Source organism: Solanum dulcamara, chromosome 3 (genome assembly GCF_947179165.1).
Source record: "Solanum dulcamara chromosome 3, daSolDulc1.2, whole genome shotgun sequence".
Lineage (NCBI taxonomy): Eukaryota > Viridiplantae > Streptophyta > Magnoliopsida > Solanales > Solanaceae > Solanum > Solanum dulcamara.
The window spans coordinates 73,337,068-73,351,899 of record NC_077239.1 but is presented as its reverse complement, the minus strand read 5'-3'; the positions used below and the strand labels follow the sequence as shown (position 1 = coordinate 73,351,899).

The 14,832-nt window shown below is 29.5% G+C and overlaps 2 protein-coding genes across 2 annotated transcripts; both read right to left on the bottom strand.

Moving 5' to 3' along the window:
• Positions 1-645: 645 nt before the first annotated feature.
• Positions 646-4,137, bottom strand: LOC129882874 (histidine-containing phosphotransfer protein 1-like). The gene is made up of 6 exons (XM_055957363.1): positions 3,961-4,137; positions 3,611-3,741; positions 3,461-3,529; positions 3,129-3,200; positions 1,849-1,921; positions 646-941 (listed from the first exon to the last, which is right to left on the bottom strand). Exons 1-6 carry the CDS (start codon positions 4,021-4,023, stop codon positions 891-893), a joined length of 459 nt encoding a protein of 152 aa, XP_055813338.1. The 5' UTR covers positions 4,024-4,137; the 3' UTR covers positions 646-890.
• A 3,626-nt stretch (positions 4,138-7,763) lies between these two features.
• Positions 7,764-11,681, bottom strand: LOC129882873 (receptor-like cytosolic serine/threonine-protein kinase RBK2). Its single transcript, XM_055957362.1, has 8 exons — positions 11,518-11,681; positions 10,535-10,923; positions 9,786-10,037; positions 9,548-9,702; positions 9,317-9,396; positions 9,081-9,216; positions 8,663-8,812; positions 7,764-8,511 (listed from the first exon to the last, which is right to left on the bottom strand). Exons 2-8 carry the CDS (start codon positions 10,902-10,904, stop codon positions 8,338-8,340), a joined length of 1,317 nt encoding a protein of 438 aa, XP_055813337.1. The 5' UTR covers positions 10,905-10,923; positions 11,518-11,681; the 3' UTR covers positions 7,764-8,337.
• Positions 11,682-14,832: the final 3,151 nt, after the last annotated feature.

Sequence of the window (14,832 nt, the reverse complement as noted above, 5' to 3'; positions counted from 1 at the left end):
TTTTATTTTTATTTTTCATTTTTAGTATATCAAGAGAAATAAACATATTTTTATTTTCATGTTTTACCCTCAACATTAATTACTTATTTCCAAAATCATTTCTCAAGATATAAGACTATACATCGCCATTAATTTTCTAATTCTGTTTATTTTGTAAGTGATCAAACAAGTTGTACGTATTCAATTATAATAATAATAATTAAAAAACTTTATCAAAATCTTTTGAAATGCCTGAAAATGAAAAAAAAAGGCCCTATAAAAATTGTGATAGAAGAATAAGTAATTAATCAATAGATATTAAAATAAAAATTAAATTGACATAAATACTTTACAATATGATTGGTCCAGTAGGTACAATTACGAATTATTAAGGCAACTACATATATCTCGTTACTGCCTCACTCTCATTTATCCTATGAGATTCCACCTCTACTATTTACTAACAAAAACTTTGCACCTCTTTTACTCTTCAAGCCATTAAAAAGGTCAGTTTAGTACCTAAAATATTCCACGTTCATAATAAATTCGGGAAAGAGCCGCATTCTAAAAGGTGGAGGTGTGATATAAATAGTGACTGTTTTTCTAGCTCGAATAAGTAAGGCCGTGAATTATAGGTCTCATTTTAAGTATCCACAAGTACAGTCAAATAACAAAAAAACACTCACTCCACATCAAATTGGGATTAACATTTGAGTTTATAAAGCAAAGAAATTACAGGTCCAAACATAAGAGTAGATCACGAAAAAAACATATAAAAAAAATGAAGCAATGAAGAAGTTTAAAATGTGTTATTCACATGAAATTCATTAGACCTTCCAAAAATCGAAAACCTAGCAATCAAAAGCAGCTCATGAAAAATCTTGAAACTCTCTGTTTCATGTTATTAACACCTAAGATATGATAGGAATTCCACCACCAGCAGCCACGATTTGTTGCTCCACCTGCATTATCAAAGAAGACAGATCAGATCGAATTCTTGAGCTAATTTGCAAACTTTCGTATGCTGAAATCTTTCTTTTACTCAAGAAAGAATTATGTATGTATAAAATATCATATGTCATGACTTTGATTATTAAAGAAAGTCGAAGATAAACTGAAAGCTTAAGTTGATTTCGGATGTTGTGAAGCCAAAGAGGATATGAACCATATTCCCGATAGAAGAAATATTTGATGCCAGAAATCTAGTACTCCTTCCATTTCAACTTGACACAAAATTTAAGAAAGTAAAAAGACTTTTGAATCTTGTGGCCCAAAACTAAAAATATGTAGAATGTATCAAAATGACCTTTAATTTTGTACACTTAAACATGTCACGTTGAAAGTTAGAATTAAAGAGTTGTCAAAAAAGGGAAGAGACATTCTTTTTTAAACGGACTAAGTAAAACAAACAAATTGAATGCAGGGAGTATTCTACAGTTTAATGAAGTTGACAAAGAATAACTAGCTTCTCCAATCAGTTGTAATCTAGATGTTTAACAGATCCTTCATTAGAGAATCAAGGATCCAAAAAATCCTTGGATGGAAAAGGTTGAACAAGGAAACAAAAAGGTGAGAGAGATTGACGTCTTATTTGGTTGCCAAGCAATGTGCCTTAAAGTTAAATTCCATATTTGTTTATAAAATTCCAAACTTAAAGAAAATGCTGCGTCAAGTCGTCAACTATGACACAAAGATCTCATTTGCGAAAGAGACAAATCGATGATTAAGCAGCACAGGAGAAAACCTAGCAACATAATACAATTAGACATGATGCAGTTCTAGTATTCTTATCACTATCAAGATAGAGCTTATTTTCGATGAGATGGTGCTTGATCTGGAAATCTTTTACATTCTAAGAGGAGAACTTACCCTAAACAAAGTTTCAAGTTTATTCTTCACAAGGAAATGTTCACTCTTTGCAAGCTGCAGACATTGCATACACCTGCACCAAAAAATAGAAAAGAACCTTAGTGATCCCAGAAGTACAGAATTGTGGGGTATCATGGTCAAATCTTGAACATGAAGATTTAGAATGCGACCATTCGTTTATGAAAACAATTCTGCAACTATGTACGTCAAACTTTTTTCTTTTCTCAAATCAAGAGCTATGTATATGAACCTCTGTTTTATGTTATCCTGAAGTTATTATGAGGGAACACAAAGTTAAACTAAAATACCCATTTACCATACGTCGGAGTCAAGAAACCAAATAACGCCCAATTTTGGCTCTATAAGGTCCAAACTGTTGAGTCAGGTGACCTTGACTCTGTTGAATGACACTCGATTACAGGTATTCTTCCAATATAATAATGAGCGCACTAAGATAGATACCATTTTCTGAATGATGCTAGCTAAATTGCTTAGTTTTCCCAATAATAGCATATATTATGCATCTTAATGCTTTCAACCTAGCTAGCATACTCTCTTAAACCATGGTACAATGAGATTATGATAATCCGAAGAAAACAATTCACACGTGTCTGAGAAAACGTGAACCAGACAAAGTGTAAATGTTGCCTTTCCAGATTTTCCATAATGGCGTCCACTTGGGAACAGAAGCAGATACAACGAAAATGCTGGTGTAGTGTGATAATTCAAAACTTCAAACATGAAACTTTACTGTTACTCTAGAACCCTAAATCAGCTGCAGATGATGTCCAAAAAGATCAATGCCCTATAAGTCTATAAGCATATTTTCCCAAACAACTAAAAATATACACCATGCCTTCATAAGTAAATCTCATACGACCTCCACCCCATTTTACATGACTTAGTCAAGTTAACGAAGATTCACTTGATTTGTTTTAGACCATCAATGCAGAATAAGAATTATATATAGAAAAATGATATGGAAAGCACAACTTCGCACGATCAGTTTAACTGAAAATAGAGTGTATACTAAAAATGCTACCTCACAAAAAGAATGTTCGAGTCTCGGAATAGTAACTAAGTCACGACTCAGGATGAAGCACGATCCCTGTGATAGAAGCTTGAATATCTCTGGATTTTGTCACTATGTTATGAAACTAAGCAGTAACTAGAAATGCATAATTGCCAACAAGGCACATGGTAGAGTACACAATTTTATCAGAATGCAACTCGATCTCTATAGGAAAGAGTTACACTGAAGAGCATAATGCAAAACTCACCCATCAAGGTTCTTCTCTTTACAAACATTTCTGAAAGCAATAAGGGCACCCTTCACTCTTTGTGCACCTATACTGCAAAACAAAAAGGGCCTTCTAATTAAACAATGAACTTGGATACTAACGACCACGTGAATGAAATTATACAAAATCTCTAGATAATCATATCTAAATTCAAATGACAAGGCAGAATCCTAGGTCAATTCTTGACTGAAATAAGAAAATTTAGTCTTCTCTTAGGCAGAATCCCTAAGGTCAATTCAAATGGAATGCTTAAGGATCAAGACTTGCCCCACCCCATTGACATCCCTAAATATAAAGGAAAAGTGAAATACCTGGAACTGCTACCCTTGAACTGATGGATATCGATATCAAGTTGTTTAAAATCCACAACCTGCTGCTGCCTGTATAAATAATCAGAAATCAGAATACAAACAAAGATTCAATTAAACAAACAAAAGGCAAGCTACATTACTACTACTCACAGAGACATGGTCAGGATGTTTAGAAGTTTTTCAGCTTCCTTAAAGTAAAGGGACGCCATTTCAACCACAAAATCACGATTGCTATCATCTTGCAGTTTCTGCAACTCAAGAAACTGACTATCCAAGAATCCCTTTTGTATTCAAAAACAAGAAAATCAAAAAAAAAACAAATCAAATACATGCAAAACAAACAAGAACAAGGGGGAAAAAAGAACTAAAGATAGAGAAAGACGGAATCTTTTCCAACTCTGTTTTTCTGGGTTACCCCAAAAAATGAAAAGAAATGAAAGAAAAGAGATAAAAGATAGTTTCTTTTGTAACTCTGTTTTTGTTGAAGAGTAAAAACTCACATCACGGTAGAGAGATGACATGAAACGGATGTATTCTGTCTGCAACTTCACTAAAATTGCCATGATTTGATTCTGGGGTTCTCTTTTTCCAACTTTATTGACTCTTCGATTACTATTTCTGGACTTATAAGGATCGAGGAAGACGTTTAAAAGGACCTTGATATGGTACGTAATATGGGGGCGGGCGTATGGTAGCTATTTGAACTTAGATTCTGTAATTTAAAGCCTAGTTTCGCGAGCTGAAATTATGATTTGAAATAATGTAATTAATGTTTTTGTCATAATTTAAATTTTTAAATTGTATTTTTTGTTAATAAATGTAAAAATCTTATAAATTGTAAAAATTATTTTAATTCTTTATACAATTTTACTAAAAGAGTGAAAAATGATAACAAAAATATAATAAACTATCACAAAGTTCTAAACAAAATTAGAATATTAATCAAACTTTACTTCAATAAAAAAGTTAAATTAAATATGAATTGAGGTGTACTATTTTTTTAATATAATTCTACCATATAGTAATAAATGGATAAATTTGGTCGATAATAATGAATAAATTAGACGCTGGTTAAATTTGATAAGTGAGAGTAATTGTTATATTCAATACAAATAATTTAAAGGTTGATACAAGTAATATTATCAACTATAAATTTATTTACATCTGAAATATATGATTGGTTATAACAAAATATTTTTTTTTTAAAAAAAATATATGAACTTGTGAATCAATTTTTGTATTTAATACATGTGAAATTATGAAATAAAATTTTCAAATTAAGTTTTTTTGGGAATTTGAGATATAATCTCGTGATTTGAAATTATGAGATGAAATCGCATGTCTAAATGCTAATTTCATCTCATAATTTAAAATCACGATATAAAATCGCATGTCCGAATGCCTAATTAGTAGTTAAATTTTTAAAAGTATTATATTATTAACTTAATTTGATATGATTTGATATTTAAAGTTCGGTGTCCATATTTTGCAGTATGATACATAATTAATTTAACTTCAACTTATATATAGTCATATAACAAAGAATTATGATTGACTTCATACAAATACTTTACATATGTAGAAGTATTTATTCAAAAGAAAGTACAAGTAATTCTCTTTGTTAATCAATCACACAAAAAGGACATTTCAATTAAAGATAGAGTAATCAAAATTTCAATGTCTAAACATTTAATTTTGTATTAATACCAAGCTATATATTTTTTAGTATTATAATAATATATACTATGAATTATTTGTGTAACTCGTATATGATATTTAGTATTACGGTAATTCATTTATAAACATTGAATATCATACTGAAATATTAAAAAAAAATATATATATATATTATATATCGTCATATCAAATATCATAATATTAAATCCACAAAATTAAAAACTTCAATTTATATGATACTTCAGTTAAGATAATAACTTGATTTATTTTCTCAAAATTCTGTATTTTTTTAGGACATAATCTTGATAATTGCACATGATTAACTGTAATACACGTACAGTTTATGATGATCCGCTACTTATTTTTATCCGTAATAATAATTCTCTTGATATAGCTCGTCGTCAGTTAATACTTGATTTAGTATATGATTGTAGTCATACAGTTCTTAATGGGGGAAAGTGTCAAAAATGACATTAAACTATTTGAAATGAATAAATTGTCCTTCGTTTATAGTTTAGTACAAAAATGCTCTTGTCGTCAGTACTTTGGTCCAAAAATGTCCTTATTGTTATTTAATGGGTCAAAAATGCCCCTATTATACCAAAATGGGTCAAAAATATTCTTTTCCGAATAAATATTTTTTTAAAAAAAAAGAAATCTCGTTTCTTATAAAAATATTACTTTTAAGAAACTCTATTCTTGTTTTCTTATTTTTAAATCACTTTAAATAATAAAAATGTAGGAAATGAGTCAAATTTAGTTCTTTTCATTAATAGAATCAACAAAATTTGCTAGATTTAATGAATATCACCATATAAATATTTGTCGTAGATAATAGTAATAGGTGGTGATTTTACGTAAAAGTATGTTTTCATCTTACAAAGCAAGAAGCACAAAAAAATGTTCTCTGTTGTTTAGTGCTTAAAAATCCGTCTTACATTGAACTTAAACTCCAAGTGGATTTGTAGTTATAATTATTTTTATTAAAATATTAAAATAAAATTAATAGTACTGACTAATAAATTATTTGAAAAATATTTTACCCAATATATATTAGAATTTGTAATTGATCAACTTCCTCAAAACGCTTATAATTTTTTAATACTTATTTTAGCGTTTGAAAAATAATTTCTTACTACTATATAACACTTAAGATTTTCTTAATATAGTGGCAAAACACCACATAAAATCAACAATTTTTTTAAAACTAGAATAAAAATATTGTAAAAGAGAAGAGAGAGAAATTATTATTTCTCTTACAGGATGAAAATATAATGAATGAGAAGACTCTATTTATAGAGAAAAAACTAATTTATTTCCAAAGTAACTAATCCAAATTTTTTACCAAAGATATAAATATTCACAATAATACATAAAATATATCTATAACACAATTTTTAAAAATATATATATATACTTTGAACTTTTTAGAAGCTTGACCGAATAGAATATAAATTTTAAGCATTTTACACTATATAGTTGCTCATTAAAATAATAGTCAAAAAATATATAAGTATTTTTTTATACTAATGTGTATACATATTAATATATAATAGACATATTTTATAATTAATTAATATATATTTGATTAGCAACTTGAATCTCCAAATATTCTTTACTTCCGGTGATTATTTTTCCAACTAAAAAGCGTTTCTTACCTAATTAAACAAGGCAAGATAAAAGAAAACAAATATTTTCTTTCATTTTAATTCTCTTCTCTGTTTTGATTTGACATCAAATTTAAAAATATAAACAATATTTTTATTTTAATGTTAAATTAAATATATACATATATAAAATATATCAAAATATTATCTAATTTTGTAATTTTAAATATGACATATAAAAAATTAAAATTAAGAAATTATTTTTAAAAAAAAAATGAATTCAAACGTGAAATAAATTAAAATGGATGGAGCAGATGGAGTATATGCGTTACACAAAATCACTTTCAATTGCTGTAGGTCCACCGTCCAAATAGGTGGAATGTGTTAATGCCACTCATACAATTTTAATTAAGTGAAGTTTAATTTAAGATACAAGATTTTATTGACAGTTGGACAAATCTACCTTTCTATCTACTTACTTTTCTTGGGACAATATCACCCTCACATTGTTGGATTTTTACATTTTGAGGGAAATGGAGAACCACCCTCAAAGATTGTGATATTGGGGATTTGATTCAATACAATTTATGAGAAAAAGAAACTAGACAAGATGGTAGTGTTGAGATAGAAATAAACAGTTATGCGAAAGTTAATAATTATAAATTTTAATAACTATAAATCAAATGACAAATAATTAATTTATAATTGTATTCTACGTGACAATTCACATGAAATACGCTCGAACTAATTTATATATACTACGTAGAACATATGTATCTACATGTTCAACATTATACAAATTTACGTATCTATTTATACACATCAAAAGTTGAAGGACATAAACGTCAGCCGGATCAAATTAAATGACATATTTACACATCACATGGAGAAAAATCAAAGACAGAGACTCACAGCATTGGCTTTAGAGCACTCAACGAGCAAGAGTGAAAATATTCAATTAGACTCGACCCTTTTACCTCATCTATAATTATAAATAAAATTTTGAACAAGGTGGAAAATTGCACAAAGATAAAGTTGGTTTCATCTTTAAGAAGAATTTTAAAGCTCCTCTCTTAAAAGGGAAAACAAATACAGTAAAAAGAACTACCAAAATTCAACAAAGAATCTCAATACATCTATAACTCTCTGATTATAGTAAGTATTTACAGGTCAAAAAAATTAAACAAATTTCTGCGTGCATCCATCACGTTTTTTTCTTGCTATAAGCTTCTTTTCTCGAGGTAGGTAGCATGAGACGCGAATTCCAGACTTAAAGAGTCACCAAGTCAAAACGAGCGTGTTCTTATTATACCGATATATATATATATATATATTACTAAATGCTTTTCATCTATATACATTGTTCGATCCAAAAGAAATAGGTTCAACTTGGGTTCAGTTGAACTCACAGAACTAGTACTAAATCCGCCTGTACCAACATAAGCCTTGATGCAGTGTGCAACTTCGTGTTGTACCATAATTATGATGGAGAACCCGACTAAATCCAGTTCCTGCCCTCTTCAAGAAGATGTTTGTCAGTTTTAACAAAACCAAACAAGCATTTGAGCCTCGAGCACGATTCATCACACTATCTTAAGAGACTTCCAATGCTATTTGGTCCTGCAGACTTAAACCACTTAACCCTCTAGTCGTTTTGTTCTGTTCTGCATTAAAAAGCTCTTCATAATACCTCTTCCAATGTGATGGTTTTCTAATTCTCATGATCAAATCCAGGCTTTCAATGTTGCCTCTTAGAAGCTGAAGAATCTGTATCGACCCAAAGTTATGATTAATTCTAGTGACAGAATTGTAAGGGCGGGGATGGAAAAGAGAACGTCAAAAGACAAGAATCATTTAAACATGTATGTAGTGTCTACTTGAAAATCAAAAATTTGATCAAACAACTTCTAGTACTTGCCTGATTTATTCGGGGTCGCTTAATTGAAGACTGCTGCACACATAAAGAAGCAGCTAAGACCATGAGGTTCATCTGTAGTAAGTCGTAGTAATCAGCAAGTGAAGGATCAACGAGCTCTCTGATTCTATTCTTCTTCAGCAGGGGTTTAGCCTAGAATAAGCAAAAAAAAAAACGTTCAGCGTGTTTACCCGACATAAAAATGGTGGATAAGTTAGCAAGAGGCAAACACACTACCGATGTAATATATGCACTAACAATCGCAATTTCACTTTGTTTTTTAATTACCAGTGCATTTTAACATGTAGTAGCAGGGTAGCTATCTTATTTTTCATGTCACTTATTAGTGTAAAAATTCTTTTGTTCAGTTGGTGTATATAAGTTCAGCTTGTATAATAATGTTGGTAGAAACGAGGGATACCCAAATGACGAGGCTTTGCTGTGAGTAATCAAGGGCTCGACGACCAGTAATAAGTTCCAAAAGAAGCACTCCAAAAGCAAAAACATCAGTTTTTTCATCCACTATGCCATGCATCAAGAACTCCGGAGCAAGATAGCTGCAGTCACAAGGTTTTATGACAACATTTTAGAAAGACAAACTCACATGAATTAGAAGCATTATATCACAAGTAAGGGAAGGTCAAACGTTGTACACACCCAAATGTTCCTTCGAATTTCCCTATAGTGAGGTGAGTCCATCGCTCTGGTAGCCATTTTGCTAGCCCAAAATCACATATCTGAATTTAAAGCAGAAAGTATTTCAAGTTTTATCAATACCTAAAAGGTAGGACTTAAGAAAAAAGGGATTCTGTTTCCTTGAGTATACTTCCGTATTTTCATTAAAGCACTTGATAATTAGGAGAGAAATGTTACTAATAATTAGAATACCTGAGGTTCGAGGTCCTTTGTGAGCAATATATTTGCTGCCTTAATATCTCTATGGATAATCCTTCTTTGACCACCCTCGTGAAGATACAATATCCCTTTAGCTATCCCTATGGCTACCTTATACCGGATTTTCCATTCTAGTTTCTGCTTCGATGCTGTGAAATATCGTAGAATAGAGTTAAAAAAAAACAGAAGAAAAGATTGACATAATACATAAGATCTATTGACGCGTACTAACCGTGCAACATATTGGTCAAACTTCCATAAGGAGATAGCTCAAGTACAAGAAAGAGTCCTCCATCAACTGCATAACCAATCAATTTAGCAGTGTTTGGATGGTTAATATGTGCCATTATTCCTAGCTCAGATAAGAAATCCCCTATCCTCTCATCTTGTGGTCCCCTCGTTAGCCGCTTAACCGCGATAAACTGGCCATTTCGCAGCCGTCCTTTATGAACTTCAGCATAACCCCCCTTTCCTATCAAATTTTCTACAAAAAAGAATTGACAAAGTTTTTACCATCAGAAACTACAAAATTGAAAGTTCTTTCATTTAACAATAGTCCAACAACAATAACTACTACTACTACTAGGTCTCAATCTTAAGCAAGCACAGCTATATGAATCTACACTATCCATCACTCCTTTTAAGCACGTCTCAATCCAATATTATAAAAATCAAATCTTTAGCACTAGAAGTTCTCTACATTTTCTACTATTATATCTTTAACAAACACAAAACACTCCTAGCAGGTAGTACTATAGATTTAAGAATAAGCACAACGTGAAAAATGAAACTAATACTCCTAGACGAAAAAGAAAAAACGCTCAGCAACCTACTAACCCTCCACCCTATACTCAACCTCCACTCCTAGCAAAACGTACTAACAAGACTAAAACTTAACTACAATTATGTCGTCATTACATTTAACGAAAGGGTACAAAGATTTGAGGTGTATTATAATTTCGAGCAGATCGACAAACCAACCTTGGTGAAAATTATTAGTTGCAGTTTGAAGTTCAGAGAGGGTGAAAAGTTTCCATTGAGGTTTGAAATAGCTGAAACCATTATCCAGGATGGAATTTGGCATGACACCACTACTCGTCTCTCTCATGCTTCTGCTGAACCGTTTGGACAGTTTCAAAGAACTAATTAAAGGATCTTTCTTCATATGTCCTTTCGATTTACTTCTAAATAGCTCGAAAAAACCTGTCCATCGCGAACCAGATCTTTCATTTTTCGAGCCATCAAATTCTGAAGTGCTGGCTTTTGAAGAGTCTGATTCAGATTCTGCTGTCCTTAAAAAGTCTTCAAGAACTGTATCTGGAGAGTATGCATTCACTTTTCCTTTCTCCATTGGTAAAGCTCATACATATCTACCATAAAATAGCAGACACTTGTTAGATTAATGAACTAAAACCAGCAACATAATCATTTTTCATATCATGCAGAGTTAAAAAATCAAGAATAAAAGATTTTTAAAAAGACTAAAAATCACTATAATTAACGAAGAAACTAAGACAAATTACAGTAGATAGAAAAAAGTTTCAGAACTTTATACAGAGCAAGGCCAAATTATCCATGGTAAAAACAGAGGAATTGAAATCCAAGTAAAACAGAGCATCTCCCAGAAACTATTACTCCATCTGTCTCAATTTATGTAACACAGTTGAACAATCTAACTAAAAAATTTTTTTTACCAGAATTTCTTTACATGGTTTTTAAATATTTTAAGTCGTTAATTATTGTGATTTATAATTATTTTTTTACCTCATTTTCAAAAAAAAATAATTAAAGCTTCTGTATCGGAATTCAGAATCAAAATTTAAAAGTTCAAATTTCAAAATTCCAATTGAGTATCTATGCAAAAAAGAAAAATAATACCCAGAAACAGAACTAAGTTATCCAGCATAAATGGGATTAAATAAAACAGAGCACATATTGCAAGAATTGTTCATATAATAACATACCAGAATGAAGAAGAGAGTTATTCTTGAAGGAAGAACAAAGTTGCAGAAGAGAAGGGAACGGTGGAAAAGATAAATATGGAGATATGGGAATTGGAGCTAAATACGTATATTTCTGAATTTTAGGAACATTTCACATATTTCTTTTGTCTTTTTGTATTAGCAGAGTTTTTTTTTGAAATAAAGGAGAATTCAAAGTTTGGCTCCTAATTTCAATTTAATGCTTTCTTTTATAAAAAAAATAATAATCTTTTTTTGTGGTTATTGCTATACTTTATATTATTACTCTTTTGAAACACGCAATAGTCAGATGTTGTATTTTCTTCACAAACAAGCCGCCTAACTTACCCCACTCACCACCAACCAATAAAACTCATAAAAATGAAAAATACAAAAAACGAGAAGCTTCATTATAAGGAGAGGGAAAAAAAATAAAAAGTACAATTTTAAATTCATATAAAAAAAATTTAAAAAGTAAGAAAATTTTAAATTTTATAATCTTAAATTAAAAATATAATAAATATATTAAAATATTTTTTAATTTTATAATTTTAAATATCTCATATAGAAAATTAAAATTAAAGAACAATTAAAAAGAAAAAAAATATTTCTTTTGAAATGGACTAAATTAATAAAAAAAGAAATACAGACAAATTGAAATGGAGAAAGTAATTCCCAAAATAATTGATCTGACTTTAGATCAGAAAAGTTACTACAAGGAAATAAATGAATTAAATGACTTTTATAACAAAAAATAATTTAATATTTCCGATGCAATAAAATAAAATTGATGAAATCCGTTAAACTGCTCTACCAGTAATCATTATTTTTCATTTCTAAACATCTCTTGAAAGAAATTTTTTAATAATAAAATGAAAAAAATTAGAGTAGAATGGAATAGATTCTAGTTAAAAATTTATAGGAAGAATGAGGAAAGATGTTTGCAGGTTTTTTTTTATTGAATATATTTGCATTTTAAACACTTTGAAGTTCTTTCATTTCAAGGCAGTTGACCCACTTAAGCTGACATTTTTTAATATAATATAAATTTGAGTTTAAATTAATTATTTACTATTGATTATTCAATTCGTTCTTTCAATTATTTCAACACTACTTTATTAACATTATTAGAGGACTAATAATATACTTTGGATTAATTACGTTTGTAACCTCATTCAAATTAATTTAACTGATTGACCTAATAATCAAATTTGAGACTCATGCGGAAACGCCTCACCGGAGGGGATTCATTTAAAAATAAATTGATGAAAAATTATGTTTTTTATAATGACTAAAATTAAAATATATAATATTATCAGATATTAAACACATTTAATTTTTTTTTTGTATATTTACTTCGTATATTTATTTTTTTATATTTTAAATTATTTTTATAAATATTCTACCTTCACTATTGCTACCTCACCGGCTTGGGCCTTGTTCTCATCATTTCCAACCTCAGGTAAACAGAGACCAGGGGAGTCTTCCAATGTTTTAGAAAAAAGTAAAAATTAATTATGACAGATATTTTATCGATCCTTCAAGGGAAAAAAAAAAAAAGGAAACTTCAAATAAGGTAAAAAAAAAAAATAGTAGGGGCAAACTCTATCAATAATTTTGGTCCAAATTTTGTGTGGACATTAAGAAATTTAGTAAATATTTATAAATATCTTATTATAGACTCAGTTATTATAATAAATTTTAATTTTTAAATCTAATTACCACATGAATTATTGAATCGATTCTTTTCAATAAGTCCTTTTTTGTTTTTGTGTTTTTTTTTCCACTCGATGTTTGAAGCTTATATTAAAACCTCGATTAAATTCGAATCGCACATTATATGACTCATTTAAAAATGACGTTCCCAATATAATTTTCTCAATATCCGAAAGTAAAGGTGTAGAAAAAGTATTGGTTTGTGAGGAAAGCATCGTGTCATATGATAATTGCAAATCTAAATGACTTCCATCATTATTCCTGCTCATCACTTGATCCCTCTTCACACGTACGCAACTATATATTATATTGCTATGCAATTTTGTGATTGCTTCTGACTTATCATTATCATCATCATCTCCACTACATTTTAATACTAGTATAATTAATACACACTCCAATCCCTATTTAATTTATGTATATGACGATATCAAATACGAAATTTAATAAAAACATGTAATATTAAACATATCATGTTTCGATTTTTAATTCTCGAATAAGATTGAATCTAAGATATATGATTGGTTTACATATGTTAGGGAAGAAAAATATGTATATGTGATGTTAGGTGAGTAATAAATTACTCTGCAATAAATGAAAGATTATAAATATAATGTCTCTTTAATATTTTTATGACTATATTAATTAAAATAAAGTAAAAAACTTAAATTGTATTACTTTCAAATAAATAAATAAAAAAAGGTGTCACTTTTTTTTAGAAAACGTCTAATAAAAAATGTGCTATATAAAATAGAACAGAGAAAATATAATCAAGTATCGCAATGATAAACGGCCTTATTCCATGGAAGCAGTCGCTTCCATGCATGATGCAAGATTTGTGAATTATTATAATGTATAGTACTCCACCATTAATCAAATCATATATGAGCAAATATATATTGGTAAAAAGAGAAGAAAACGTGGAATGCAAGCCTTGCAAAAACGACTAATAATGATTTACTACTCCTACTAAAGCAACACTTCATATTATTGAATCTACGTTGCTTTCAATCGATTTCTGTGAAGATTATAGACTTGTGGTATAAGTTATATCTGTTAGGTATTGAATATTTTTATTTAGTGGATGTCAAGGTGGGCAACTTGTCCACTTGGTATGTAATGATAGTTTCTTGCCTATATAAGGTACAATTTGTGCAAAAGAAAACATAGAAAAGAAACAGATACATACTGTCATTAAAATTTTTTTGCTCAGCTTAGTTTTCCCTTTCTTTCCTCTTATTATCCACACCTTATTCTGCTAAATTTAGTTTATTTTATAACACGTTATCAGCACGAAGCTCCAGCTATTTTTATAAGGTAACAAAAAGTGGTAAGAGTTTTATTTAAATTTATTTTCATAAAATGATAAATATTTCAAAAATTAAATTTACTGCTCTTGATATCTCTGGAAAAGGCTACTCATCATGGGCACTTGATGCCGAAATTCATTTAGAATCAATGGGTCTGGCAGACACCATTAAAGATGACAATATGACATCCAATCAAGATCGTGCTAAAGCCATGATATTTCTCCGTCACCATCTTGACGAGGGGCTAAAATTACAATATCTCACATTAAAAGATCCTCTTAAATTGTGGAAA

What these genes read in the sequence shown, in the direction of transcription:
- LOC129882873 (XM_055957362.1), bottom strand. Translation starts at nt 10,904, where the DNA reads ATGGAGAAAGGAAAAGTGAATGCATACTCTCCAGATACAGTTCTTGAA. An exon ending in AACTAATAATTTTCACCAAG is followed by an intron (nt 10,038 to 10,534) that starts GTTGGTTTGTCG and finishes TCTTTTTTGTAG; the next exon opens with AAAATTTGATAGGAAAGGGG. An exon ending in AGCAAAGCCTCGTCATTTGG is followed by an intron (nt 8,813 to 9,080) that starts GTATCCCTCGTT and finishes TGCTTATTCTAG; the next exon opens with GCTAAACCCCTGCTGAAGAA.
- LOC129882874 (XM_055957363.1), bottom strand. Translation starts at nt 4,023, where the DNA reads ATGGCAATTTTAGTGAAGTTGCAGACAGAATACATCCGTTTCATGTCA. An exon ending in AAAGAGAAGAACCTTGATGG is followed by an intron (nt 1,922 to 3,128) that starts GTGAGTTTTGCA and finishes TTTTTGGTGCAG; the next exon opens with GTGTATGCAATGTCTGCAGC. An exon ending in AACTTGAAACTTTGTTTAGG is followed by an intron (nt 942 to 1,848) that starts GTAAGTTCTCCT and finishes TTGATAATGCAG; the next exon opens with GTGGAGCAACAAATCGTGGC.